The sequence below is a fragment of the Tachysurus fulvidraco genome, chromosome 3 (assembly GCF_022655615.1).
Source record: "Tachysurus fulvidraco isolate hzauxx_2018 chromosome 3, HZAU_PFXX_2.0, whole genome shotgun sequence".
NCBI lineage: Eukaryota > Metazoa > Chordata > Actinopteri > Siluriformes > Bagridae > Tachysurus > Tachysurus fulvidraco.
The window spans coordinates 31,912,001-31,938,529 of record NC_062520.1 but is presented as its reverse complement, the minus strand read 5'-3'; the positions used below and the strand labels follow the sequence as shown (position 1 = coordinate 31,938,529).

The following is a 26,529-nucleotide window of genomic DNA, read 5'->3' as shown; positions in this document are numbered from 1 at the left end:
TTGGCTCTGGAAACCAATAATATTGTAGTGTACTCAATTTAAGGATCTCAATAAAGGTGTCACATGGTCCGTTTTCTTGGCTGATTTAATCATTGTGGCCGCAGCATTTTGTATATTTGTGTAATATTTGTGTAAACTGATGTGTAAGTCAGTTTAGTGTTTATATTGATTTTTCCATGCATTGTCCTATAGTGCCAGAGTCCAATCCTTAATTAGGGCCCGAGCACCGAATGGTGCGAAGCCCTATTGTTTTTGCTCTGGTTTATTATTATTATTTTTTAATTTCACACATTGGCCAATTGGGGTTCCTTAACATGCTCGAAAACTCTTGAAATTTGGCACACACGTCAGAGTCGTGCAGCACTAGGCTCTGTAGGCGTGGCAGGAGGGCTCTGTAGCGCCCCCTGTAATGCAAAAACAAACATTTGTGCACAGATCGGGCAATTATGTACGCACATATAAAAGAGTTGGTACGCATATAGATCTCATCGACCCGAACAACTTTCACGTTCTAAACTATGAGCTCCGCCCAACAGGAGTCGGCCATTTTGGATTGTTTTATAAGTGCGGTGAACTTTTAAATACTCCTTCTAGGGAATTCATGTGATTGACATCAAACATGGTGAACATGATGCCGAGACATTGCACTTGCTAAATTGTGAAGGGATTTTTGATATCTCGAATGGTGCTGCCATGGCGAGGCGACAAAGTTATGGCGAATTCAGAGAAACAGGAAGTGTCTTCTATCTAAGGCAAAAAATGTCTTATTGTGATGACACGCGGTGTGTATGTTCAGCCAAGGATTCCGATCGCATCGATGTGCTTATTGTGAGTCCCGGGTATAGCGCCACCAACAGGCCCCAGGAAGTGTGTCAGTCACAAAGGTGGATTTTTTCACAGTTGCATGCAATGAACTTTTAAATATATAAATAGCGTGAAATGTCAATGTTACTGTGCAAGGAAACAGAGACTCCTTAAACAATTATACTGTGCAAAAAAAGTAGGACGTTACAATCTTAGTGCAAAAAGTAAGCGTAAAGCAAAAACAAATATTTACACTTGCGATTTAACCTTTATTATAATGTATAATGTGATTACATGCTTTCACACTGCAGTAATTGGTAGAAAATACATGGCTTAATTGTTTTCTGAAACAGTACATATAGAATTAGTTTGAAATCGGGGAGGTAAGCATATAAAGTACACAAAATATGCACAAATAACACTAAATATAAATAAAATGGAAAAAGGAATCTATGTACAATAACTATTTTCTCTTTTGGCTTCAGTGCTGGAAATCACCTCAGAACCATGTCTTTGGGGGACGTCGTGGCCTAATGGTTAGAAATTTTGACTCCTAACCCTAAGGTTGTGGGTTCGAGTCTCGGGCCGGCAATACCACGACTGAGGTGCCCTTGAGCAAGGCACCGAACCCCCCCAACTGCTCCCCGGGTGCTGCAGCATAAATGGCTGCCCACTGCTCCGGGTGTGTGTTCAAATTCTGAGTATGGGTCACCCTACTTAGCCGTATGTCACGTTTTATGATGAGTTGCGGTGCTGAGATTTCCTGAAGTGGGGCTTGATTTTACTGACAGCTATTATTTAAATGGCATCTACTGTACATGGTAAGAAAACATGTACATAAATACATAGATCTAACAAACCTGTATACAGTCTATTTTTGATTCTCTACGTTAAAAGACTTTCAGACTTGTTCAAACCAATTTTGGTTTCATCAGACCACAGAATCTTTTTTCTTAAAGCACTCGGATCACTTTAAGTGCCTGCTACATTGATTTTTTTTTAGTACTTACTTCCATTTAGCATTACGTTCTGATCTATTTCTGATGGTTGTCCTTGATTATCCGATGTAGATTGTTTTTACTGGAGAGATCATCTGATAAAGATGGTTGTTCTTGTTGCAGTTTCTCCAATATCTATGGAGGACTTCTGAAGCTCTGAAGTTAGAATGGCAAATGAGTTCTTGGTTACCTCCAGGACCAAGGCATTTCTAGCTCTATTACTGTTTTGGCTACATGGCCAGCACTGGAAAGAGTCTTGGAGATCATAACATCTTCCATTTCTAAGTTAAAGTGACATGACATACGGCTAAGTAGGGTGACCCATACTCAGAATTCGTTCTCTGTATTTGACCCATCCAAAGTGCACACACAGACACAGCAGTGAACACACACACCCATAGCAGTGGGCAGCCATTTATGCTGCGGCACCCGGGGAGCAGTTGGGGGGTTCGGTGCCTTGCTCAAGGGCACCTCAGTCATGGCTGGCCCAAGACTCGAACCTACAACCTTAGGATTACAAGTCAGACTCTCTAACCATTAGGCCACGACTTGCCCCACAAGAAAATGGCCCGTACGGGGCCCAAACCCACGACCTTGGCGTTATTACCACCACGCTCTAACCAGCTGAGCTAACCGGCCAAGTCTTGGGAAGGTTTAAAACTTCTCCTAATGGTCTCCCCATTCACATTCAAGCATTGAAATCAATCTCAGCAGAGCCATCCTTGCACCAAAGGCAGAATTGTGGTCATCCAAGAAACAAAGCATTCACTTGAAGGAGTGTGACATTAAGAATTCGTGTTTACATTACCTCGCCTTGCTTAAGCTTAATTCTGGTGAAACGACACATTATATACTGTTTAACACCATAGACATTTCAGACTTCATCTCAAACTTAAATATTCTTATTCTTTAGACTATTTTTATTACAAAAATTCTCAATATTGACAAAAAAAGATGTTTCAAGAGAGATCTGAACTCTTTCCTCAACATCTTCCTGTTAAAAAACATGTATGTAAATTGTCACTTGGAAAATGGAAAACAAGAAATTAAAGATTTAAAAAGCAGAACCTACCAATGGAGGTGTTGTCGTGTTTTATTTCAAATATTACGCTTTTACTGTATACGCATTATTGGCCATTATCTCCATTGATTTAATTTATTAAGAAGCACTTTTCATGAATATTCTATTATGTAATTAGTGGTTAAATATAAGTGCACACTGGAAACAGTAGTGCCAAGGCTGAAGACTGACGTGAAGCAATTTTTAAGGAGGTTTGGTCACAAAAAGGCTAAATACTGTAGATATTATAGATATATAACAGTTACACAATCTCATATCATTATTAGTCATATCATGATTAGTATTCTAAACATTTATAAAATGTATATAAATTTATAAAATATGACACTTTAGGGTCAGCTAGATTCATGCAGAAAGCTTTAATGTGTCACATGTGTATCACATACAGTACAAACTAGCATTTCAATTACAAACAGCAATCACAGAATGCAAATGAAGGTAGCTGGAAAAGCAAAATAAGCATCAGTCTTACAGTACAGGCTGTTTATGTGGGCTGTTATTATAGACAGACCCACTGTGTATTTGCATATGCAAAATTATAAGCAGTATTTCATGCATTTTTTACGACGCGGTGGTGTGATTATGTTAGCATGCCTACAAACATCCGGGTTTGTAGGCAAAGCAGCCTAGAAACCTGGATACATGCCTTTGTTAAAAGCTAAATGAGCTATGAGCTAGTTTTTGTTACCTATTCTGGATATTTGAATATATTCAGACTTTTTGAGAGGTAAAAAAAAATAATTTCTGGTTAACAACTTGGGGAAAAAAAAAACATTTGTTTCAGGAAATAAATGTTTCTAGCTGTTATAATTTAAGTGATAACAGGAACAGAACAACGTTAAGCTATAAATAATAAATGCGCAATTTTTTAGAAAATGATTGACTTGGGGATGGCAACAGTGGCTCCACTTGCCATCTTGGCAACACAAGAATAAACAAAACAAAAATGTCATTAACTAAGAAGTAAAGTAATGACAATTAAAATTTCTTTTGTAAAAGGAGAATCCAACTTCAGATTTTTTACAAATTGATCCACAAATTTACTAGTCATAACTATTGTGACGGCAGTGCAGTTTTAATTTTTCCAGTTCGGGCTACACAATCTTTGAGCTGGAATTTTCGAGGGTGCGTAAGGACATAAAGCGCTTCCTCTCTGAGAACTGCTTGACAGTTGCTGAGTACCGACCAAAGCAATGTGGAAACCACTGTTTCAGGATTTTGAGAGTTGAATTCCTGAATTGCTCCCCAACAAAGGCGTAGATGATGGGGTTGAGGCAGCAGTGACAGTACGCTATGGTTTCCACCCACTGCATAGCCATGGTCAGGTCCTGATCCCACTTACAAGTGCTTATGTAACCCAAATGTTGCAGTAACTTCAGGAAGATGACGATGTTGTAAGGTGTCCAGAAGAGGAGGAACACTGTGACCAAGACAAAGATGAGCCTGACAGCTTTGTGTTTCTTCTGAGTTTTCATGGCCTTCAAGACAGGGATGATATGAGAGTAACAGAACACCATCACCGAGAGAGGAACAATAAATCCTAAAACATTCAGCTCAATGTAAGAGAATGACCTCCATGCTCCATGATATTCCATTTTGCATGTTGAGGCATTTGATTTACCTGCCACTTTAACTTGGGCAAATATTATGTTTGGCAGAGAAGTTCCCAAACTAAGTGTCCACATAAACAAAACCAGCAATAAGCTAGCTCTGACTGACCACTGCTTGGAGAAGTGGGAGTTACGGGCATGAACAGTAATGGTGTAGCGGTGTACGGTCATGAGGATCATGAAGAAGACGCTTCCATAAAATCCCAGCATGTAGAGCGCCGTCACTGCATGGCACATGAAGCTCCCAAAGACCCACTCAGTGATGGCAGCATAGTGAGCAAAGAAAGGTAATGATAGAAGGAAGAGGAGATCTGAAAGCGCCAGGTTGAAAAGGCACAGATTTGTCACGTTTGATCTTTTATGATACTTGACTAACACAGACATTACCAGGCTATTTCCAATTAAGCCCACAACGAAGACAATGCTGTAGAGGGTGGGCAGGAAGATTCGGCTGAATGACCTTACATTGTCGTTATTGCAGGGCTGGTGCATGTTCTCTTTATCTAGGTTGTCGTATTCTGTGTAGTTTTCGGCTGTTTGTGAAAGAAAGAAAAATGGCCTTAGTAGCATATGACAGATCAAGTTCAATCCAATAGTCTATACCAAAAAGATTTAAACATAGCTAATGCTACCAAAAAGGCTAAAGGGAAAATTGCACTTACTTGTGTTATATACTTCTGTCATGACTCCTGAGTTGATAGTCAGGTTGTGTAAGTCGCTGCATGCATATGAAAATGTGGAGCTGTGAGGTGGGGCTTTATCCTGCTGAAAGTCATGCATTACAATTAACTGTAAACCTACACACATGCAGTAGTCAGCAACATCTTAGATTTATTATACCTTTGTGTTAACATGTATAATTAATGATGGGCACCTGAAATTAACTCAGGACAGCCCTAGATGCATTATGTCCTCATCCTCAGTGCTTTCATTTAAAGAGAAACAAATAATGAATAGTTAAATGACACATTTCACAGGATTGAATGCAGTGCCAAGTCTAAGGATTTATTTTTAAGGTGCTAGAGAATAAAAGTTTTGTTAGCATGGAGTGTTTCAGTAAATTGGTAATGTTTTGCCATATTAAGCCAATTATATATATATATATATATATATATATATATATATATATATATATATATATATATATATATATATTAGGGTTAGGGTTAGGATAGAAGTCTTATGTTCATTCATTCAATCATTTCCTACCGCTTATCCGAACTTCTCACTTCATGGGGAGCCTAGGGTTAGGTGCCTAGGTGCCTATCTCAGGCGTCATCCAGCATCGAGGCAGGATACACCCTGCACGGAGTGCCAACCCGTCACAGGGCACACACACTCTCAATCACTCACACACTCACACACTACGGACAATTTTCCAGAGATGCCAATCAACCTACCATGCATGTCTTTGGACCGGGGGAGGAAACCGGAGTACCCGGAGGAAACCCCCGAGGCACGGGGAGAACATGCAAACTCCACACACATAAACATGTTTGGACATGTAGATAATTAGACAGATTAATAGATGGATGGATAAGTGAACAGATATCTAGACAGAGAAATGATATAATAACACTGCAATTTACTAAAATTTACTGTTTTGAATTCAAGGTATGTGTTGAATTCTACAAGTAGTAAACGGTCAATAAACCTGATATACCAGTAGTACGATATTTAAGAATAAAAATAAAAATGATGTATTTGATTTGCATATCATTTGCAAATTATATAGTTCATCAAAACACAGCCCTATTATCAAATTGGGATTCATTTACCATCTGTCAAATTAATTTTCTTCTCTTTTCGATCCTTTTATCCACAAACCATGTTTAATAATGGTGAAGGAAATGTTTTCCCTTTTGCTGGCTGTTCCTGAAGATAAAATGAACTTTGAGAAGGATCAATAGTGTTATGTTACAAAGACAGCAGTTCACTACAGACCAGACACCAAAATATTCTTACGGATTACAGAAAATGATCCGGGATCTTTTTTTTTTTTCAACAATCCTCTCTTAGTCTCTTAACCACAAATGTAGTACAAATAAATAAAAACACTTTTCCTGACTTATCCGATAATGAAATGAGTCAAATAAAACATGAAAACTTGATAATACTGAAAGAAATGTAGAAGCTTACTTACTAGCAGGGTCTAAAAGCAGTCCAGTTTATGTGGGAACTGAACTGAATCTTAGATGACGATGTTGTGTCCAGAAGATGAAAGAAACTTCTTTTCAAGTCCAGCAAGAGTCTGAGAGCCATTTGTTTCTTCTGAGGTTCCACACCCATTGGGGGGGGGGGGGTGATGTGCAAACAGGGGGGGGGGTGATGTGCAAACAGCACAACACCATAATTGAAAGACGAATAATTAAGCCAAGGAACTTCAGCTCACTGTCAGAGAATGACTTGCTGTTTCATCGGGATTTCGTTCTTCCCATGTCTATCCATTTGATTTATTATTTACTTAAGAGAAAATAATGATAGGAAGAGAAACTCCCAAAATACCTGACATTGAATCCCTCAAGGAGTATTCAATGTGGAGGGAAGTGAAGAAGATTCTAAAGGTCATTATTTAAGGTGCATTAGTCAGAGTGGTTTTTAGCTGTTAATCACAAATTCATGGACAAAGTGCATAAAAACGTATCTTTTTATGAGCAAATGAACGGACTGAAGAGGTGATGGTTTAAGGTTTTGCATTCGTATAAGTTAATTCCACCACCTAGGCATCTTGAAGTAATTTATACTGACATATGTGTCCCTTAGTGACACGTGTATTCGGATTAGGAAACCCTTCCACAATCCCACTAAGCAATAGCAACCTTGAACGCAGGTGTCCTTCAAAGTCCCTCTGTCTTCTAACAAAGGATCCTCTTCAAGTTCTCCTACTCAATCTATTGTTTGGATCTTTATATAAAGGAGTCCTTTCAGGATTTTTCAGGGTCCTCACAATGGGAGGCTTTGTTTTTATTGAAATCAATGCGATACAGATACATGTGTGTAATATACAGTATGTAAAGTTTAATAAAAGAAAATTACATATAAAATCTCCTTCAAATAATCAAACAGTATTAGAATAAGTACAAGTAATTAGAATGCAAAGATAATAACAAACCAAGAGACACTCTTTAAGTGTAAGTTTGCATTTGTTTTCTGATGCACGAGGGTTCTGAAGACGAGGGTGTCACATGCACCGAGCTTGTCTACACTAGAATGCACACCGAGTACATTTCAAGATTGGCTTTTATACACTTTTACTACCATGTCAGTTGTTGTTCTGCATTACTCAGTGGTAATGAACCCTTGCTGTCACCAATGTATTTTCCTGTCAGCCATACCCTCCGTACATCAGAGCCTCTTCCGATTTATCATTCAAAACACTTAAACGACCTACTATGTTTATGTATCCGACACGCTTACATTTTCTTCCTGCTAAGCTGTGGTTACATGTCCCTTCTAAGGAAGCATTAGTCATATACATTTTCTTTTTTTAATCCTGCGCTTAAGATATCTTGCTCTTCCGTGAATGCACAGGATAATCATGAGCTCATCTAAGTCATGGCTGCAACTTAGTCCTATATACTGTATATTCTGAAAGTTTATATCAGGTTATACAAAGTTACATAAAAGTAATAAAAGAAAATGCTTCAGTGTTCTATTGAACTTCTGAAAAATAAAACTTAACATAGTATGATCTTCTTCGTCGGGCTCTTCATGCTTTTTCCAACTGTCTAGGTAAAGTGTCTGATTCACGATGTCTTCATTTGTCAGGAACATTTTATTTTATATTAATATTTAAGTTCCTCACTTCCTCCACTAGGGCCTCTATCCTAATCAGGTTTTCATCTATATTCATTTGATATCTTTTCCTGTCCCTTTGTCTATCTTTCTTTATTGTGCACTTTTCTCTTCTAGCCCTTTTAACCTCGCTCTGTTTCTTTATAAGAATTGAATTATGTTCCTTCTTATGCAAATCATTTGTAGCTTCACTCCACAGCTTATTCTTTTTGCAATTTCCTTCAACAATCTTAACGCAGACCCACCTTGTACAAGTCAAGCAGTGCTGGAAGATTTGAGAGATCATGGTGCAGTGTGGGGAGTGATGAGATCTTTGAGGTAGAATAGTGCTGGTCTGTTTTTGGTTTTATAGGCAGCATCAGTGTTTTCATTCTGATTAAGTCTAAGCACAAAACGAAAGCAGAATTCTCTCTAGTGGCGCATCACATTTCTACAAAGCTGCTAATCTGATATGGCATTAATGTATTTTGTTGTTGTACTGTAAAAAGCTTCCCAGAGAAATTAGTGTGAAATCATTATGGCCAGAGGAAGCTAATCATGGAGATGACCGATAATCCACAAATTGCTAAGTCTTTGAGACATCTTACAATCTATATAGATAATTAGTTATCATGTCACCAGGAGGTGGTGCCATTTTGTGCACTTCTTTTAAATACGTTTTCCCATGACCCTCCTATCACATCGGTCATGATGCCCGGCTTAACAACTGCTGCTTTAGAAGAATTTGGGGATTGCTTTTACTTGGAGGCTTCAGGAAACTGGAAATTAACTCAAGAGATGTACAGGTTACTTACACGGATTGTTATTCTGAATTGTTGTGTGAATAAGGCTGTGGATTCGCAGATGCCCCGTGTTCGTACATCCTGTGTTGATATGTTCCTGTGGAAGTGATTTACTAATGAATGATGCCATCAGTCATCTGGATCATTAAATCAGTGCAACTCCTGCTTGGTTGGACTGAAGAGGTGCAGATGATATTCATATGGACAGTTTTGCACACAAGTTTTAGACTTTTCAGAGAATTCCAAATAATGCAATAGTCTAAACATGAACAATCATCTTTTTTGTATTATTGTTATTTTTTAAAAGGGCCATTGAAGGGATTTTTACACCTGAAATCAAGTAGTAAATCAAGAAGTATAGAAATGTATATAGAGAAAAGAATTCACATTCAATGTTGAAGCATTAGAACATAAAGCAAAATGCAAGCAACATGAGATCTTTATAACATCCCCACAATCTCAATTTCGCAGTGTTTTCGCTCTAATCGCCAAATCCAACTGGCATCAGTAATTATACAGCATGTATAAAAGCTCAACTTGAATTACATTTTTGTGCATTCTAGTGTAGACAAGCTCAGTGCATGTTATATCCTGTGTGCATCATAGAACAACCTCAAGTTTACACTTAGAGAGTGTTTCTAACCCTAACCCATCCTAATAACTTTTACTTATTCTAATACTGATTGATTATTTGAAGGAGTTTTTATTTGTAATTTTCTTTTTACTTTAAATATATTACACACATCTGTCTGTATTACTCTACTTTTAATAAAAATAAGGCCTCCCATTGTGAGGACCCTGAAAAGACAAAAAGGTCTAAGTCTGACTCCTTCATTTAAAGATTCACGGAACTTGAAGAGGATCCTTTGTTAGGGGACTTCGAAGGACACCTGCGTTCAAGGTAAGACCGACTTTGATAGTTTATCTTGTGTTTTCAACACTAACCGGTGCAAACTAGGACACACTCCTTTAGTGGGAGAGCGGTATAATTACATCACTCCCAATGATCGTGGTCTATCCATCAGTTGTCTATCTCACATTTTTTTAACAAGCATGACAACACCCTAAGTCTGAACAGTATTCATGTTTTCACTGAGGGTCAAAAACCACAACAAACCATTAGAACAACAAACCTTCTCATGTTTTATTATCATAGCATGATATTTTATTTTTAGCGGTAATGTGCTGTGGTTGCTTACATAATGCAGTCATTGTTAGTCTGAGGGGATAAAATGGAAAAAAACAATGTGACAGTACAGGAAATTTAAATGGATTTGTCTTGGGAAAGCCTCACTTTTAATAAATAAATACAGTAGAGTCAATGGGGAAAAAGGACATCCTTCTTTGACTTTAAAGAAACTGTTTGACTGGTTATTAAGTTGACTTTAAACTTCCATGGAAAAAAAACATGCATACTTGGCAGCCTCTAAAATAAATATACAAGCTAATTCATTGTCTGGATGTGGATCTGTTTCATTCACTCTGGGTCAATGGATTAAGTGCCTTATTTTAAATTTTTTATAACAGCAGACCTTTGTTCATTTTATAGCTCAGTGTTAATTAAGGTCTTCACATTACATGGCTACATTTTCCATCCTGGCATAATACGATTTAATAGTAGAACAAATGTGTTAATGGTTTAGTTTTATCTTTGTGCAAGAAATCTCTGAGGAGTACCTATTGGTCATCTTCTCTGAGCATTCACTTTCAGTTGTTGTACAGCGACCAAAGCAAAGAGGAAACCACAATTTTAACATCTTTAGAAATAAATTCCTGAATCTGTTCCCCACAAAGGCGTAGATGATGGGGTTGATGCAGCAGTGACAGAACGCTATGGTTTCCACCCACTGCATAGCCATGGTCAGGTCCTGATACCACTCACAAGTGCTCATGTAACCCAGATGATGCAGAAACGTCAGGAAGATGACGATGTTGTAAGGTGTCCAGAAGAGGAAGAAAACACTGACCAAGACCAGAATGAGCCTGACAGCTCTGTGTTTCTTCTGAGACTTAATGCTCATTAAAATGGGGATGATGCGCGAGTAGCAGAACACCATCACTGACAGAGGAATAATTAAGCCAAGGATGTTCAACTCCATGTAAGAGAAATACCTCCACTTTGTTCCTTCTGGATATTCCAAACTGCATGTCCATACTTCTGATGTATTGTTCACTTGTGCCCAAATGATGTTTGGCAGAGAAGCTCCCAGGCTAAGTGTCCACATTAACAAAATCAGGGCTATGATAGCTCTGACAGACCGGTGCTTAGAGAAGAGAGAGTTATTGGTGTGGACAATGACACTGTAGCGCTCAATGGTCATGAGGATCATGAAGAAGATGCTTCCATAGAATCCCAGCGTGTAGAACGCCGTCACTGTATGGCACATGAAGTTCCCGAAGGTCCACCGAGTGGTGGCAGCATAATGAGCCCAGAAAGGCAATGAGAGAAGGAAGATGAGGTCTGAAATTGCCAAGTTGAAGAGACACACATCTGACATGTTGGACCATTTGTGATACTTGACCAGGACACACAACACCAAGCCATTGCCGATGAACCCCACGATGAAGACGATGCTGTAGAGTGTAGGGAGGAAGACTCTGCTGAAGGCCATAACGTTGTTGTTGTTGCAGAGTGAGAAACCATCTGGTATCGTGTCATTAGCAGAATCGTTCTTGGCTGTTATTGAGGAGAAAAGTTTTTTTTACACTTTTTCAAGTTGTCAAAACCATTTAAAATCACAAAGGTTTTTAAGACTCAGTAATAAATAAATACAGTTCAACGAATCAGAAAATAGCTCTTTTCAGAGAGAGAGAGAGAGAGAGAGAGAGAGAGAGAGAGAGAGACAAAGAACCCAGCATCAGGTTTAATCGTTTGTAGAAGCAAGAACATTTACCAACTGTTTATTGAATCTAGGAATAAAAATATTATTAACAAGTAGCTGTGAAATGTAAACCTTCCACCTACTTGCCATGTTGGGCTGCATCGCATCTCCTCAGACCAAGACCAAGTGTATATTGGACCGTAGGAGGATGATGTGCTTTAAAGGAAGCCCTATAAGGTGGGGCTTTGTCCTGTTGCCAGATAAGTCACTTTCTAGCAAATTACAGATTAAACAAAACATATTGAAACTTAAAAACATATTGAATCTTTAGTTGTTAACAACACGTGTTACAGGTAATATAGTATATATATATATATATATATATATATATATATATATATATAAGATAAAGTTTAATAATATTAAACAGCACATGGATAAATGCTGGAGTCAACTGCAACTGTGACACCGATGTAACATTAGCTCACTCAAGCTTAAGCAAATTCTCAAAGCAAATAGACTTTTCCTATCAGCTGCTGGGAGACATAAATAACGTTAATAGACAGGATGCTCAGGATCTAATGACCACTACTTTTATAGTCTCAATATATGGAGGCCATAATATAATATTTAAACTCATGGCCTCGAATGATTAACGTCACTTTATTAATCAGTGACTTCAATGAGTTATCTTGTGGTCTCATCTTGTCTTTTTGTTATTGTCGTTTGTTGTTCTATTGTCATTGATCCAGTCTGTGTGGCGTCCACTAGAAACCTGAGCTCCACTGAGCTGTATGGACCAGTTCACACATTCTGGTTTGTAGATTTTATCTAATCGTCCTGGCCTCTGCCACCACTTTGGCATTACTTAATCAGTGGAACTGATTTACATCAGGTGCATCAGATAGGTGAGGAAATTGTCTCAGCAACATCTTTCTTGTGATAAAGAGCCTGTTTTATTGATTAAATCCCTTATTAAAGATAACACAAGGGAAACAGGATGGCTGTGCTGTCTAGTCCAAAGATTATTACATAAGTGAACGTAGTATGGTGTTACAGTGTCCTCTATTGGTACAGTTATGGAGCTGTCAAATTAACTGCACTCTGGCTGCTCCAGAAGGTAGCTCGAACAATGTATGTATGACGTTGGACACAATCAGCTCACTTCAATTCAGACAGCTCAGAATATGAGGTTTGGATCACATTAGCATGGTTAGCTCTGTGCAATCCATTCAAAGTTCTTCTACAACAGATTTCTTGGCAAACCAGGTCTTCATGGAGCTCATTTCGTGTGTATTGTCATGCTGGAATGCTTGTGATTGTGACTTTCTGTCATCAGTTTGGGAAAGAACCACATATGGATGTGAAGATTAGTCCATTTAGTGCACATGGGGCTAATACTGTAAATATATGGATAATATGGCACAAATGCAAGCATACTGTACTACACAAACTCAGCCAGTCTATCATATTTCATTAGACCTGGACAAAATAATCAGCGATACAGAAGTTCATATTCTGTGGTGGAGAATTTTAGAGCCTATTATAGAAAGTTAACTTGGTGTCATTTGTAACTGCAACCATCTCCGTTACATGGTAGCTGTAAAAAGAGCAATCCAGGGAAATCAATTGTTATGTGTTTGTAACTATAGAGCCAGCCCATCACAGGACACACACACACTCTCATTCACTCACACACTCACACACTACGGACAATTTTCCAGAGATGCCAATCAACCTACCATGCATGTCTTTGGGAGGAAACCGGAGTACCCAGAGGAAACCCCCGAGGCACGGGGAGAACATGCAAACTCCACACACACAAGGTGGAGGCGGGAATCGAACCCCCAACCCTGGAGGTGTGAGGCGAACGTGATAACCACTAAGTCACCGTGCCGCCCTGATCTTATGATGATGGTGTTAAATAATTTTGGAATACAGTGATGTCATTATGTCAGCTCGTGTGGCATCAAACACATATATATATATATATATATATATATATATATATATATATATATATATATATAATATAATATAATTTATTTTTTAATGAATCTATTTAATATATTATTGTAATCTATTATTATTTATGACTGTTCACATATGGGACTCTATGTCTAAAACACATGCTTCATTATTTCCTGATTCTTTATGAAATCATTAGTTAAGCATTAATACATTCTTTATTCCAGTTTGTATATTTATTCTCTTGGTCATCTTGTCACGGAACATGCACATGGAGATTATAGATACACTTCACTAAATGTTAGAACAGTAATGACCATTAATGGCTATCCAGCAGCTGCCGATCTGGCAATAATGCAAACTTGTCATGAAGAAGGAAAAGTTTGCCGTAGTTTAGTAGTCAAGATTGATCGTGAAGACAGATTCTGGATACTTGTGCTATGTTGTCTGAGGTGTGGCTTTTTTCCAACTGATGGAAGTTTGCCTATAAAGGAAACTTTTAAAATATAAAATAATAAATAACTGCACCAATACTGTATGTTACGTAATATCAGGTTGTTGTTTTCTTTTTGTTGTTGTTAAGGTGGCCTTAAATATTATTTCTGATAATGCCGTGAGATTTATTGTGTGGAGACTAAATACTCGGCTTGTGACTAATTTTTGCCGGCGGAAACTAAGCATAGATTCTTTATATCAGTCATCTCAACTTTGAAAAGATGCAATAATGCACACACTGTAAGACAATGTACTGTAAGACTGTTGGAACTGAAGGTTCACCTGCTGCCTTAAGCCTGAGGAAACTACTACACAAGACGGATTACTTTAACTTTCATTTTTAATGAAATCAGCTCTTTTCTTGACAATTAGAGTTAAAGTGAACGAGATTTGGGACGATCGCGTTTGTTCCTATCCGATTACAGACACTTTCAGCAGGAACGCGAAGCTGGAAAATGACCTGGCTGATGAAATTCTGTCTTAACAGGAAAGCAAGAACTAATGAGAAAGTCAAAGTAAAAGTGAACAGATTGTGAGAGCTTATCTGATACAGAGATGTGATACTACAAGAATGGACTGAAAAAAACATCAGGGTTTGTGGGGAAAGCGAAATATAAACTCACTTGTCATAACATGCGTATAATGTGAGATTCATATCAACATATTAAAGAGACTTGAAAATTCAATTTATGTCAAATGCTTGCATGATTTGGATTGGCACGATTAAATGAAATAATAATCACGGTTACAAAGCCATGAATATATTAATTTTGGCACAGTTATTAGTCCGGATGCCCTTCCTAACACAACATTCTAGAACTAAGATAGATTATCACTCTAGAATCGAAGGAAAATAGTTTGAATAATGATAGTTATACTGCATAATTGACAGACTGTAATCAGATACGGTGCCAGAAGTCATCGGGTGTAAAACCTGTGGTAAATCAGATATGTGAACCAGATGATGTGCTGTGGCGACCCGGAACAGGGAGCAGGCGAAAAAACAACACTGTACAAATACAACACATACAAATACACAATATACAGAATGTAAAAAAAAGAGAATTTAGAGTCACAGGCAAAGGATGCTCTCATGTTGTATAATGCAGATGTTTTAGCCCTCTGTAGAATGAACAGAGTAAATAACATTTAAACTATAATGCCAACATACTCTAACAGGCCTGAGTAATATTTTTATGCATGGTTTCTTTGTTTGTTTTGTTTTTCCTGATCGAAAGAGTTTACAGTTTTGATTTTGAGTTTGTTCTGGAAGTCTTTGAGAATCTGGAGAACGTATTGTTCGTCCTTATTGAGAAATCATTTTCAGTTGTTCTGAAGCGACCAAAGCAAAGAGGAAACCACTCTTTTAGGATCCTTAGAAATAAATTCCTGAATCTCTGCCCAACAAAGGCGTAGATGATGGGGTTGAGGCAGCAGTGACAGAACGCTATGGTTTCCACCCACTGCATAGCCATGGTCAGGTCCCGATACCGCTCACGAGTGCTCATGTAACCCAGACACTGCAGGAACTTCAGGAAGATGACGATGTTGTAAGGTGTCCAGAAGAGGAAGAAAACACTGACCAAGACCAGAATGAGCCTGACAGCTCTGTGTTTCTTCTGAGACTTAATGCTCATTAAGATAGGGATAATGCGCGAGTAGCAGAACACCATCACTGACAGAGGAATAATTAAGCCAAGGATGTTCAGCTCCATGTAATAGAATGACCTCCACTTTGTTCCTTCTGTATATTCCTCTTTGCATGTCCATCCCACTGATGCATTCTTCACTTGTGAGAAAATGATGTTTGGCAGAGAAGCTCCCAGGCTAAGTGTCCACATAAACAAAACTAGGGCTATGATAGCTCTGACAGACCGGTGCTTAGAGAAGAGAGAGTTATTGGTGTGGACAATGGCACTGTAGCGCTCAATGGTCATGAGGATCATGAAGAAGATGCTTCCATAGAATCCCAGCGTGTAGAATGCCGTCACTGTATGGCACATGAAGTTCCCAAAGGTCCACTGAGTCATGGCAGCATAGTGAGCAAAGAAAGGTAATGAGAGAAGGAAGAGGAGGTCTGAAAGCGCCAAGTTGAAGAGACACACATCTGACATGTTGTACATTTTGTGGAACTTGACCAGGACGCACAACACCAAGCCATTGCCGATGAACCCCACGATGAAGACGATGCTGTAGAGTGTAGGGAGGAAGACTCTGCTGAAGGCAATTATGTTGCTGATGTTGTGGGGTGAGAAATTTTCCGGAGTTATGTTATAGTAAGCAGAATAGTTTCCAGCTGATTATGAAAAAAAAAACAAATCACTTATTGCACGATTTCTGCATGTACAAGTTGATAATAACAGAAAAGAAAACTTTTTTTATTACTGTACTAGAAAAATGTCTATAGTTAGCAATAGATATTCTGTAACACAAATGTAGAGATGTAACCAGACTGAAAACTAGCATCAGTGCAAACAATAACACGAGAGAATAAAATGAAGAAATTCGATCTGATTCTGTAACGATTTCAAAGGATCTCTGTAGTAATTTGGTACTGATTTGTACTGGTACAGTAATGTGTAGTACTTTAAGACTAAAAGCAACACAGTTTGAACACAGTTAGCAAAGTTTTTAGACACTCGGTAATAAGTTTAAAACTGCTGATCATATTAAAAAAATACATGCACTTACATGTCTCTGTGCTCTCTGAAACCTCTGCCATGATTAATCAGTCGAGTTGTGAGTGTGAAAGAAGGCTGTGTGTAGTGATATAACACCGTCCTGAGCTTTTGTGCTGTAGAGGTGGGGCTTCGTCCTAGTCACACTACAGACGTCTGTAACCATGCTTATGTCTTTTTATGTACTGATTGTGATCGTTTTAGCAGGAAAATAAACAAGAACACTGTGATTCTAATGATATCTTTTAGAAAATAACATATCCAAGAATACCCAAATATAATAATAAATTCAAATGAATGACGGTATCAATGCTCTCATCCCTGCTGCTTTCTTATAAGGAACAAGTTGTACAAGTTTTAAAGAAAAACAATCAATTAACTAGACAAAAGAGATATAAACGATTGAATTGTGTACCGAGATGTGCATAAGAATGGTTCATTCATTCGTGTTTCAGTTTTTTCACTTATCTGGAACTGATGATTCACATCAGCCGCTATTCCCATAAGTGATTTCCACTGAACTGATAAGTACATGTTGAATCAGGAAGCTCCACAGAATAATAAGGAAATCTTCAATAGCCAAGTATCCATCCATTCCGGGAAAACATGATTAAAGAGTCATTTACAACAGCTTATGATTAATGCTTATGATTAATAGTTTCCTTTTAATATACAGCATTTTTTAAAAAGTCCATTCTTTGGGTGGGTGACTGAAATAAGTCAAACATTTCCAAAGCCTTTCTGTTCTACCTGCCTGATTGATACCATTCTGTAGAATTAAATGGTGAATCCTCCAGTTTATTACCAGTTAATTAAGGGGTCCCTCAAGGATCAATTCTAGGACCTCTGCTTTTCTCGATATACATGCTTCCATTAGGGAACATTATTAGAAGACATGGGATTATTTTCCACTGTTATGCTGACGACACACAGTTATATATCTCATCAAAACCAGATGAAATAGCCACAGTGTCCAAATTAACTCAGTGTCTTAGAGAGATAAAAGACTGGATGAGCTGCAACTTTCTGTTGTTAAACTCTAATAAGACAGAAATACTACTCATAGGTCCAAAAACCAATGCACAGAAACTCTCACAATTTAACTCCCATTTAGAGGGATGTACTGTTACTAGTAGCTCGACAGTGAAAGACCTCGGTGTTATATTAGACAGCAACTTGTCTTTAAACTCATATCACCATATTACAAACACAGCCTTCTTCACCTTAGAAATATCACCAAGCTGAGAAACATCCTGTCTGTATCTGATGCTGAGAAGCTAGTTCCTGCCTTCATGACCTCTAGACTGGACTATTGTAATGCATTACTAGGTGGTTGTCCTGCATCTTTAATAAATAGGTTACAGTTAGTCCAAAATGTAGCTGCCAGAGTTCTCACTAGGACAAGAAAGTATGACCATATAACCCCAATGTTATCATCTCTACACTGGCTACCTGTTAAGTATAGAATTGACTACAAACTGCTGCTACTTACGTACAAGGCTCTTGATGGTTTAGCTCACATGTATCTAACTAGTCTTCTAACACGTTACAATCCTTCACGCTCTCTGAGATCACAAAACTCAGGGCTTCTGCTAGTTCCCAGAATATCTAAGTCTACTAAAGGTGGTAGAGCGTTTTCTTATTTAGCTCCCAAACTTTGGAATAGTCTTCCTGATAGTGTTCGGGGCTCAGGCACACTTTCCCAGTTTAAATGTAGATTAAAAACTCATCTCTTTAGTCAGGCGTACACATAATACATCCCATATTATCATGCACCAGTACACCAGACCTGCTTTGGACCACTGAGACAAGGCCGACTCTGAGAGAATCCTGAGACATCTACAGATCTACCAGCTCCGGTTAGATTCAGTGTTACTAAAGATGAGATGTGAACTCCATGTGATCTTTTACATCACTACAACATTTATCAGACTGTATATATATAATCACACCCCCAGTGTCACCCAGATGAGGATGAGGTTATATAATCACACCCCACAGTGTCACCCAGATGAGGATGAGGTTATATAATCACACCCCCAGTGTCACCCAGATGAGGATGAGGTTATATAATCACACCCCCAGTGTCACCCAGATGAGGATGAGGTTCCCCTTTGAGTCTGGTTCCTCTCAAGGTTCCTTCCTTTACCATCTAAGGGAGTTTTTCCTCCCCACAGTCACCTGAGTCACCTCAGACTTGTTCATTAGGGATAAATACAAACACATTATGAACTAAATATATCTAATAATAATCTTGAATTTTTTATTATATTAATTCTTTATATTATTCCTTATGTTTACCTTCTGCTCTGTGTTTATGTTCCTGTAAAGCTGCTTTGAGACAATGTCAATTGTAAAAAGCGCTATACAAATAAACTTGTATTGAATTAAATTGAACTGTCCAAATAATATTGGATTTAACAATCGGGTTCTTAACGATGATCGTGTTCTTCTGGTAACTAGGATTATGGTGTTTGTGCTTCTGCTGGGAACAGAATCAAGTATTTAGAAATGACTTTAGAAGCCGACATTAGAAATGCAGTCTGTTCTGTCTTTCATTTACACTTACAGTTACTGTTACACACAATTCAATTCAATTCAATTTTATTTGTATAGCGCTTTTTACAATAGACATTGTCTCAAAGCAGCTTTACAGAACATAAACACAGAGCAGAAGGTAAACATAATTAATGATAAAGGAAATAACAAATAATAAAATTGTAATGTGTCTGTCTGTGTTTTCCCCTTGTTTCTGTCTGCCGTCTCTCCCTGATGTTAATTGTTGACCCCGCCCACCTATCTGTTACCATGGACACTAATTACATTCAATCTCTTCCCCAGGTGTTTTGTCTTAGTCCTTGTCTGTCTCTGTTTTGTGATTGGTTCTCGTTCACCATATATACTCTGTCTGTTCACTTCAATGTGGTTGGTCGTTGTTGGTGTGTGCATGTCCATGTTCCCGTTTCCTATTTGTTCCGCGTTGCCTGCCTGTTTGTGTGTTTTGTTTATTAAAAACCTTAAACTGCATTTGGATCCTCACTCGCCTTTGTCTCACCGTGTCACATCGTGACAGAACGACCAACCCCCAATGGATCCAGCAGAACTCCTGTTTTGTCTACGTCAGGAGGACGCCCCAGTTGAGGAGTATACGGAGGTATTCGTGGACCTATGCAATGAGGTCAACTTTGAGGAGAAGGCCCTAAAAGACATTTTTATGCATGGACTAAGGGATATACTGCGGTATCTGATGCCGTCTACCCGGGAGATCAAAACATTCTCGGAGTTCGTCAACCTGGCGTTGCTCCTGGACGGGTCCACGCTAACCTTGAGCACTGTAGAGACAGAAGCCGGCCGTAAGTATTTTTTGGGGGGGGGGCAGCGAGCATCGGGATCCGTGGGCCACAGAGTGGAATCAGCCACGGACGCCCGAATGCTCCACAGTGCCTCCGCCCAGGCCAGTCCCGTGCACATCCGTGATTGAGCCAGTTCCCATGGCTACCGTACCGGCGAGCTCGGCTGAGGTCCGTGCTAACCGACTGGTCTCCAAACTGGCGGATACCCCGATGAGGTCGGCTCGGGCGGCCGGCATCCCTAAGCCGCCAGCTGGACCAGCCGGGTTGCTGGAACCAGCCGGGTCGCCGGAACCGACCGGGTCGATGGAACCTGCCGAACCGACCGGGTCGCCGGAACCGACGGGGTCGATGGAACCTGCCGAACCGACCGGGTCGACGGAACCGACCGGGTCGATGGAACCTGACGGAACCGACTGGGTCGACGGAACCGACCGGGTCGACGGAACCGACCGGGTCGATGGAACCTGACGGAACCGACCGGGTCGACGGAACCGACCGGGTCGATGGAACCTGACGGAACCGACCGGGTCGACGGAACCGACCGGGTCGATGGAACCTGACGGAACCGACCGGGTCGACGGAACCGACCGGGTCGATGGAACCTGCCGAACCGACCGGGTCGATGGAACCTGCCGAACCGACCGGGTTGAAGGAACCTGCCGAACCGACCGGGTCGACGGAACCGACCGGGTCGACGGAACCTGCCGAACCGACCGGGTCGACGGAACCGACCGGGTCGACGGAACCTGCCAAACCGACCGGGTCGACGGAACCGACCGGGTCGACGGAACCTGCCAAACCGACCGGGTCGACGGAACCTGCCGAACCGACCGGGTCGACGGAACCTGCCGAACCGACCATGTCGACGGAACCGACCGGGTCGACGGAACCTGCCGAACCGACCGGGTCGACGGAACCGACCGGGTCGAAGGAACCGGCCGAGCTGACGGAACCAGCCGACTCAGCCGGGTCGACCGAAATGACTGAGTCAGAGAACGCGGTCGACATCATGACACCCAAACTACCTGAACTTTCTGCCTGGCCTGAACCTATGCATGTTTCTGTTTTCCTGTGTTTTGCTTCGCTGGACTTGCCAGCCCTTCTACCTCCTGTCCCTGTTCATAGGCCCAAAGCACCACCCTGGCTGCCAACTCCGTTCTGGTCTCTGGCTCCGCCTCCAGCACCACCCTGGTCTCTGGTCCTGCTCTGGTCTCTGGCTCTGCCTCCGGCACCACCCTGGCCTCCTGTTCTACCGGCTCCGCCCTGGCCTCCTGCTCTGCCGGCTCCGCCCTGGCCTCCTGCTCCGCCGGCTCCGCCCTGGCCTCCGGCTCCGCCTCCAGCACCACCCTGGTCTCCGGTCCTGCTCTGGTCTCTGGCTCTGCCTCCGGCACCACCCTGGCCTCCTGTTCTACCGGCTCCGCCCTGGCCTCCTGCTCCGCCGGCTCCGCCCTGGCCTCCTGCTCCGCCGGCTCCGCCCTGGCCCCCTGCTCCGCCGGCGCCGCCCTGGCCTCCTGCTCTGCCGGCGCCGCCCTGGCCTCCTGCTCTGCCGGCGCCGCCCTGGCCTCCTGCTCTGCCGGCGCCGCCCTGGCCTCCTGCTCTGCCGGCGCCGCCCTGGCCTCCTGCTCTGCCGGCGCCGCCCTGGCCTCCGGCTCGGCTGGCGCCACCCCGGCCTCCTGCTCGGCGGGCGCCACCACTACACGAACCCGACCCGCCCTCCCACCCTGGTTGCGCCTTCGCTCCACCCGCCTGAACTGGGTTTTGTGGACTTGGGAGCGTCTGGAAGCCGCTCGTAGGGGGGGGGCTCTGTAATGTGTCTGTCTGTGTTTTCCCCTTGTTTCTGTCTGCCGTCTCTCCCTGATGTTAATTGTTGACCCCGCCCACCTATCTGTTACCATGGACACTAATTACATTCAATCTCTTCCCCAGGTGTTTTGTCTTAGTCCTTGTCTGTCTCTGTTTTGTGATTGGTTCTCGTTCACCATATATACTCTGTCTGTTCACTTCAATGTGGTTGGTCGTTGTTGGTGTGTGCATGTCCATGTTCCCGTTTCCTGTTTGTTCCGCGTTGCCTGCCTGTTTGTTTGTGTTTTGTTTATTAAAAACCTTAAACTGCATTTGGATCCTCACTCGCCTTTGTCTCACCGTGTCACATCGTGACAAAAAGAAATAAGAATTAACAGAATAAAAATTCTAGATTATTATTAGTTGTATATAGTTCACAGTGTGTATGTATTTATCCCCCTATGAGCAAGTCTGAGGTGACTCAGGCAGCAGTGGCAAGGAAAAACTCCCTTAAATTGGTAAAGGAAGAAACCTTGAGAGGAACCGGACTCAAGGGGGAACCCATCCTCATATGGGTGACACTGGGGGTGTGATTGTAATATATAGTCAGTTAAATGTTGTATTGGTGTAAGGTTCAAGGACTTCTGATCTCCTGAGTACCACAGAGTCTAACTGGAGATGTCTCAGGATTCTTAGAGTCGGCCTCGGCTCAGTGGACGTCCAAAGGCTTCGTCCCACAGAGGACGTTGGGAGCTGGTACAGTGTCTGGATGCCTCGGGATAGGTACAAAGACAGAAGCAGTGGAAAGGGATTAACATATCTGCTGTTCATAAAAATGTGCAGGTCTGATGTACTGGTGCATGATATTATGGGATGTATTATGTGTACGCCTGACTAAAGAGATGAGTTTTTAATCTACATTTAACACAGTCACCTTGTTCTGTCACATGTCTTACTGGTAAGTGTCTTAATAAAACACATTGCGCTGTCAAAACAGCAAGAAAAATCCATGCAAGTTTGATCATGCCCTTGTACCTGGAATCAAGCTTTCAACAAGGCTTCTTTCTGCTTCGGGCTGTAAACACACACACACACACACACACACACACATACACACACATGGCATGTCATATGCAGCCACAATGGCGTACATAGTAATCACTTGAATAATTAATGAATTCATTATATTCTCCCATTGAAGTCCACAAACTTTTCTTTCTTTTTTTTTTGGAATTACAGACGGTGGTGACGTAATCAGTACCTCGTTTGTTGTTGCTATAGAAATGATGGTGCTTTAATATAACCTTTTATATAAACATAATGAGTTTTTATGTAGATGTTATTTATTTTGTCGGTGGCACATGTTGTGCTGAATTGTAGTGTGTGTGTGTGTGTGTGTGTGTGTGTGTGTGTGTGTGTGTGCTTGTCTAAATCCCTAATTGTTTATTTCCACTCAGAATTGGGTGCCAGCTACAGCGAGAGTAGTGACTTCGTGTGTGGTGGTGGTGCTTCTGACAGTCACGATGCTCCCAGTTGTGTTGTATGAGCTGTGGTGTTGGGGGGCACATACGATTGGTGTCCTGTGGCTTAGGGACCCCGGGACCAAATTCTGGAGAGAAAGTAATTAAAATGACTTGTTTTTCATCTGAAATACAGTCAATTGAACTGTACTTTGTCAATCAGCCCAAATTTAGCGAAGTTCCTCCATGTTTAGCCACATAAACGAGTGAGGGCCCGAGCCGTTGGGATATCCGATCTGATCCGGTCTCTGCTGTTTTTTCAATGTTTCATCTTTCCCCCTCACTACAGCGGCACATCTGTGATGTTTACTGTGTTGCATGACTCTAACGTCTGAGCAATTTTTGCCAAAGTGTTGCTACGTCCTGGTTTTCACGTGACATCTGGCACATTCTGTTTAGTTTCACTTCACACCGGTGCCTTAACGTGGGGTTAACACTACAAAAGCTTCAGAGCCTCTTCTAAATCACCAGTGTAGAACGTTCCTCTACCTGTAGAACCAGTTTTAAGTGCAGGGTTAAAAGCTGTTACTTCTGTTGTGAAATTTTAGTGCATTAGGATGATTTTTTACCACCTGCCCCTTTAAGGCACAGGATGACTGTGCTGACTAGTCCAAAGATTATTACATAAGTGAACGTAGTATGGTGTTACAGTGTCCTCTATTGGTACAGTTATGGAGCTGTCAAATTAACTGCACTCTGGCTGCTCCAGAAGGTAGCTCGAACACTGTATGTATGACGTTGGACACAATCAGCTCACTTCAATTCAGACAGCTCAGAATATGAGGTTTGGATCACATTAGCATGGTTAGCTCTGTGCAATCCATTCGAAGTTCTTCTACAACAGATTTCTTGGCAAACCAGGTCTTCATGGAGCTCATTTCGTGTGTATTGTCATGCTGAAATGCTTGTGATTGCGACTTTGTGTCATCAGTTTGGGAAAGAACCACATATGGATGTGAAGATTAGTCCATTTAGTGCACATGGGGCTAATACTGTAAATGTATGGATAATATGGCACAAATGCAAGCATACTGTACTACACAAACTCAGCCAGTCTATCATATTTCATTAGACCTGGACAAAATAATCAGCGGTACAGAAGTTCATATTCTGTGGTGGAGAATTTTAGAGCCTATTATAGAAAGTGTCCTGAATCTTCGCCAGATTGTTTGCTTCTTTTACCTTGGTGTCATTTGTAACTGCAACCATCTCCGTTACATGGTAGCTGTAAAAAGAGCAATCCAGGGAAATCAATTGTTATGTGTTTGTAACTATAGAGCCAGATTTCAGTCAGATGCTGCTGTCACTGGCATTGTGACATGGATATAGCATTAGCCCATGTCACCTTAAATATATTCACAGACTTTTCTCAAACACTAATGCACATGCTTCATTATTTCCTGATTCTTTATGAAATCATTAGTTAAGCATTAAAATGTTCTTTATTCCATTTTGTATATTTATTATCTTGTTTATCTTGTCATGGAATGTGCACATGGAGATTTTAGATATACTTCATTAATGTTAGAATAGTAATTTAGAAGTTTGCCATAGTTTAGTAGTCTATAGCACTATTCGGACGGGACTAGTTTTACGTGGGGACGTGGAGTGATGCAATTTTACCTCAGGACGTCTGTAATATTAATTGGCCAATTCGCACGGGACAAGACGTCTCAGTAAAACTAGCAGAAGTGGGAGGGGTAACTCACTTTACGCACCACAGTGACCTCCTTGTCGTCATGTGCGTATGACGTTGCTTCCTGTTATCACGTGCGCAAACAGACAACTTGGCACCTCCATGCTTGCAAAACGCGCCAAAAACTACTTTTAAACAGGAAATGACGGAATTTTACCGTACATATTTACAGCGGGTCGATTCGGACGGGATTAGTATTACCTGAGGTCATTTTTCCGGAACTTTTTACAGAAGGTAAAAGTTGCCGTAATCTTTACTGACATCGTCCGTAATGATTACCGAGATGGCGCATTCGGACGGGACTAAAATCACTGAGAAGCTCTGGTAATAATTACTTTACCCCCCACGTCCCCACGTCGAACTAATCCCGTCCAAATAGGGCTTAAGATTGATCGTGAAGACAGATTCTGGATACTTGTGCTATGTTGTCTGAGGTGGGGCTTTTTTCCAACTGATGGAAGTTTGCCTATAAAGCAAACTTTTAAAATATAAAATAATAAATAACTGCACCAATACTGTATGTTACGTAATATCAGGTTGTTGTTTTCTTTTTGTTGTTGTTAAGGTGGCCTTAAATATTATTTCTGATAATGCCGTGAGATTTATTGTGTGGAGACTAAATACTCGGCTTGTGACTAATTTTTGCCAGCATAGATTCTTTATATCAGTCATCTCAACTTTGAAAAGATGCAATAATGCACACACTGTAAGACAATGTACTGTAAGACTGTTGGAACTGAAGGTTCACCTGCTGCCTTAAGCCTGAGGAAACTACTACACAAGACGGATTACTTTAACTTTCATTTTTAATGAAATCAGCTCTTTTCTTGACAATTAGAGTTAAAGTGAACGAGATTTGGGACGATCGCGTTTGTTCCTATCCGATTACAGACACTTTCAGCAGGAACGCGAAGCTGGAAAATGACCTGGCTGATGAAATTCTGTCTTAACAGGAAAGCAAGAACTAATGAGAAAGTCAAAGTAAAAGTGAACAGATTGTGAGAGCTTATCTGATACAGAGATGTGATACTACAAGAATGGACTGAAAAAAACATCAGGGTTTGTGGGGAAAGCGAAATATAAACTCACTTGTCATAACATACGTATAATGTGAGATTCATATCAATATATTAAAGAGACTTGAA

General features: G+C 40.8%; 3 protein-coding genes across 3 annotated transcripts; all 3 read right to left on the bottom strand.

The window, feature by feature from the left end:
* Positions 1-3,210: 3,210 nt before the first annotated feature.
* Positions 3,211-5,395, bottom strand: LOC113663705 (C-C chemokine receptor type 4-like). The gene is made up of 2 exons (XM_027179101.2): positions 5,156-5,395; positions 3,211-5,026 (listed from the first exon to the last, which is right to left on the bottom strand). The coding sequence occupies exons 1-2, from the start codon at positions 5,298-5,300 to the stop codon at positions 3,978-3,980; spliced, it is 1,194 nt and encodes a 397-aa protein (XP_027034902.2). The 5' UTR covers positions 5,301-5,395; the 3' UTR covers positions 3,211-3,977.
* Positions 5,396-10,224: 4,829 nt separating this feature from the next.
* Positions 10,225-12,104, bottom strand: LOC113663724 (C-C chemokine receptor type 5-like). Its single transcript, XM_027179147.2, has 2 exons — positions 12,036-12,104; positions 10,225-11,747 (listed from the first exon to the last, which is right to left on the bottom strand). The coding sequence occupies exons 1-2, from the start codon at positions 12,052-12,054 to the stop codon at positions 10,702-10,704; spliced, it is 1,065 nt and encodes a 354-aa protein (XP_027034948.2). The 5' UTR covers positions 12,055-12,104; the 3' UTR covers positions 10,225-10,701.
* Positions 12,105-14,123: 2,019 nt separating this feature from the next.
* LOC113663723 (C-C chemokine receptor type 5-like) lies at positions 14,124-17,328 on the bottom strand. The gene is made up of 2 exons (XM_047810750.1): positions 17,047-17,328; positions 14,124-16,651 (listed from the first exon to the last, which is right to left on the bottom strand). Exons 1-2 carry the CDS (start codon positions 17,075-17,077, stop codon positions 15,597-15,599), a joined length of 1,086 nt encoding a protein of 361 aa, XP_047666706.1. The 5' UTR covers positions 17,078-17,328; the 3' UTR covers positions 14,124-15,596.
* Between the last annotated feature and the right edge of the window lie 9,201 nt (positions 17,329-26,529).

Bases quoted from the DNA above. Each gene is read 5' to 3' on its own strand.
- LOC113663723 (XM_047810750.1), bottom strand. From the start codon at position 17,077: ATGGCAGAGGTTTCAGAGAGCACAGAGACAT. The intron at 16,652-17,046 runs GTAAGTGCATGT...TTTCATAATCAG, and splicing joins TTCAGAGAGCACAGAGACAT to CTGGAAACTATTCTGCTTAC.
- LOC113663705 (XM_027179101.2), bottom strand. From the start codon at position 5,300: ATGTGTGTAGGTTTACAGTTAATTGTAATGCATGACTTTCAGCAGGAT. The intron at 5,027-5,155 runs GTAAGTGCAATT...TTTCACAAACAG, and splicing joins GACAGAAGTATATAACACAA to CCGAAAACTACACAGAATAC.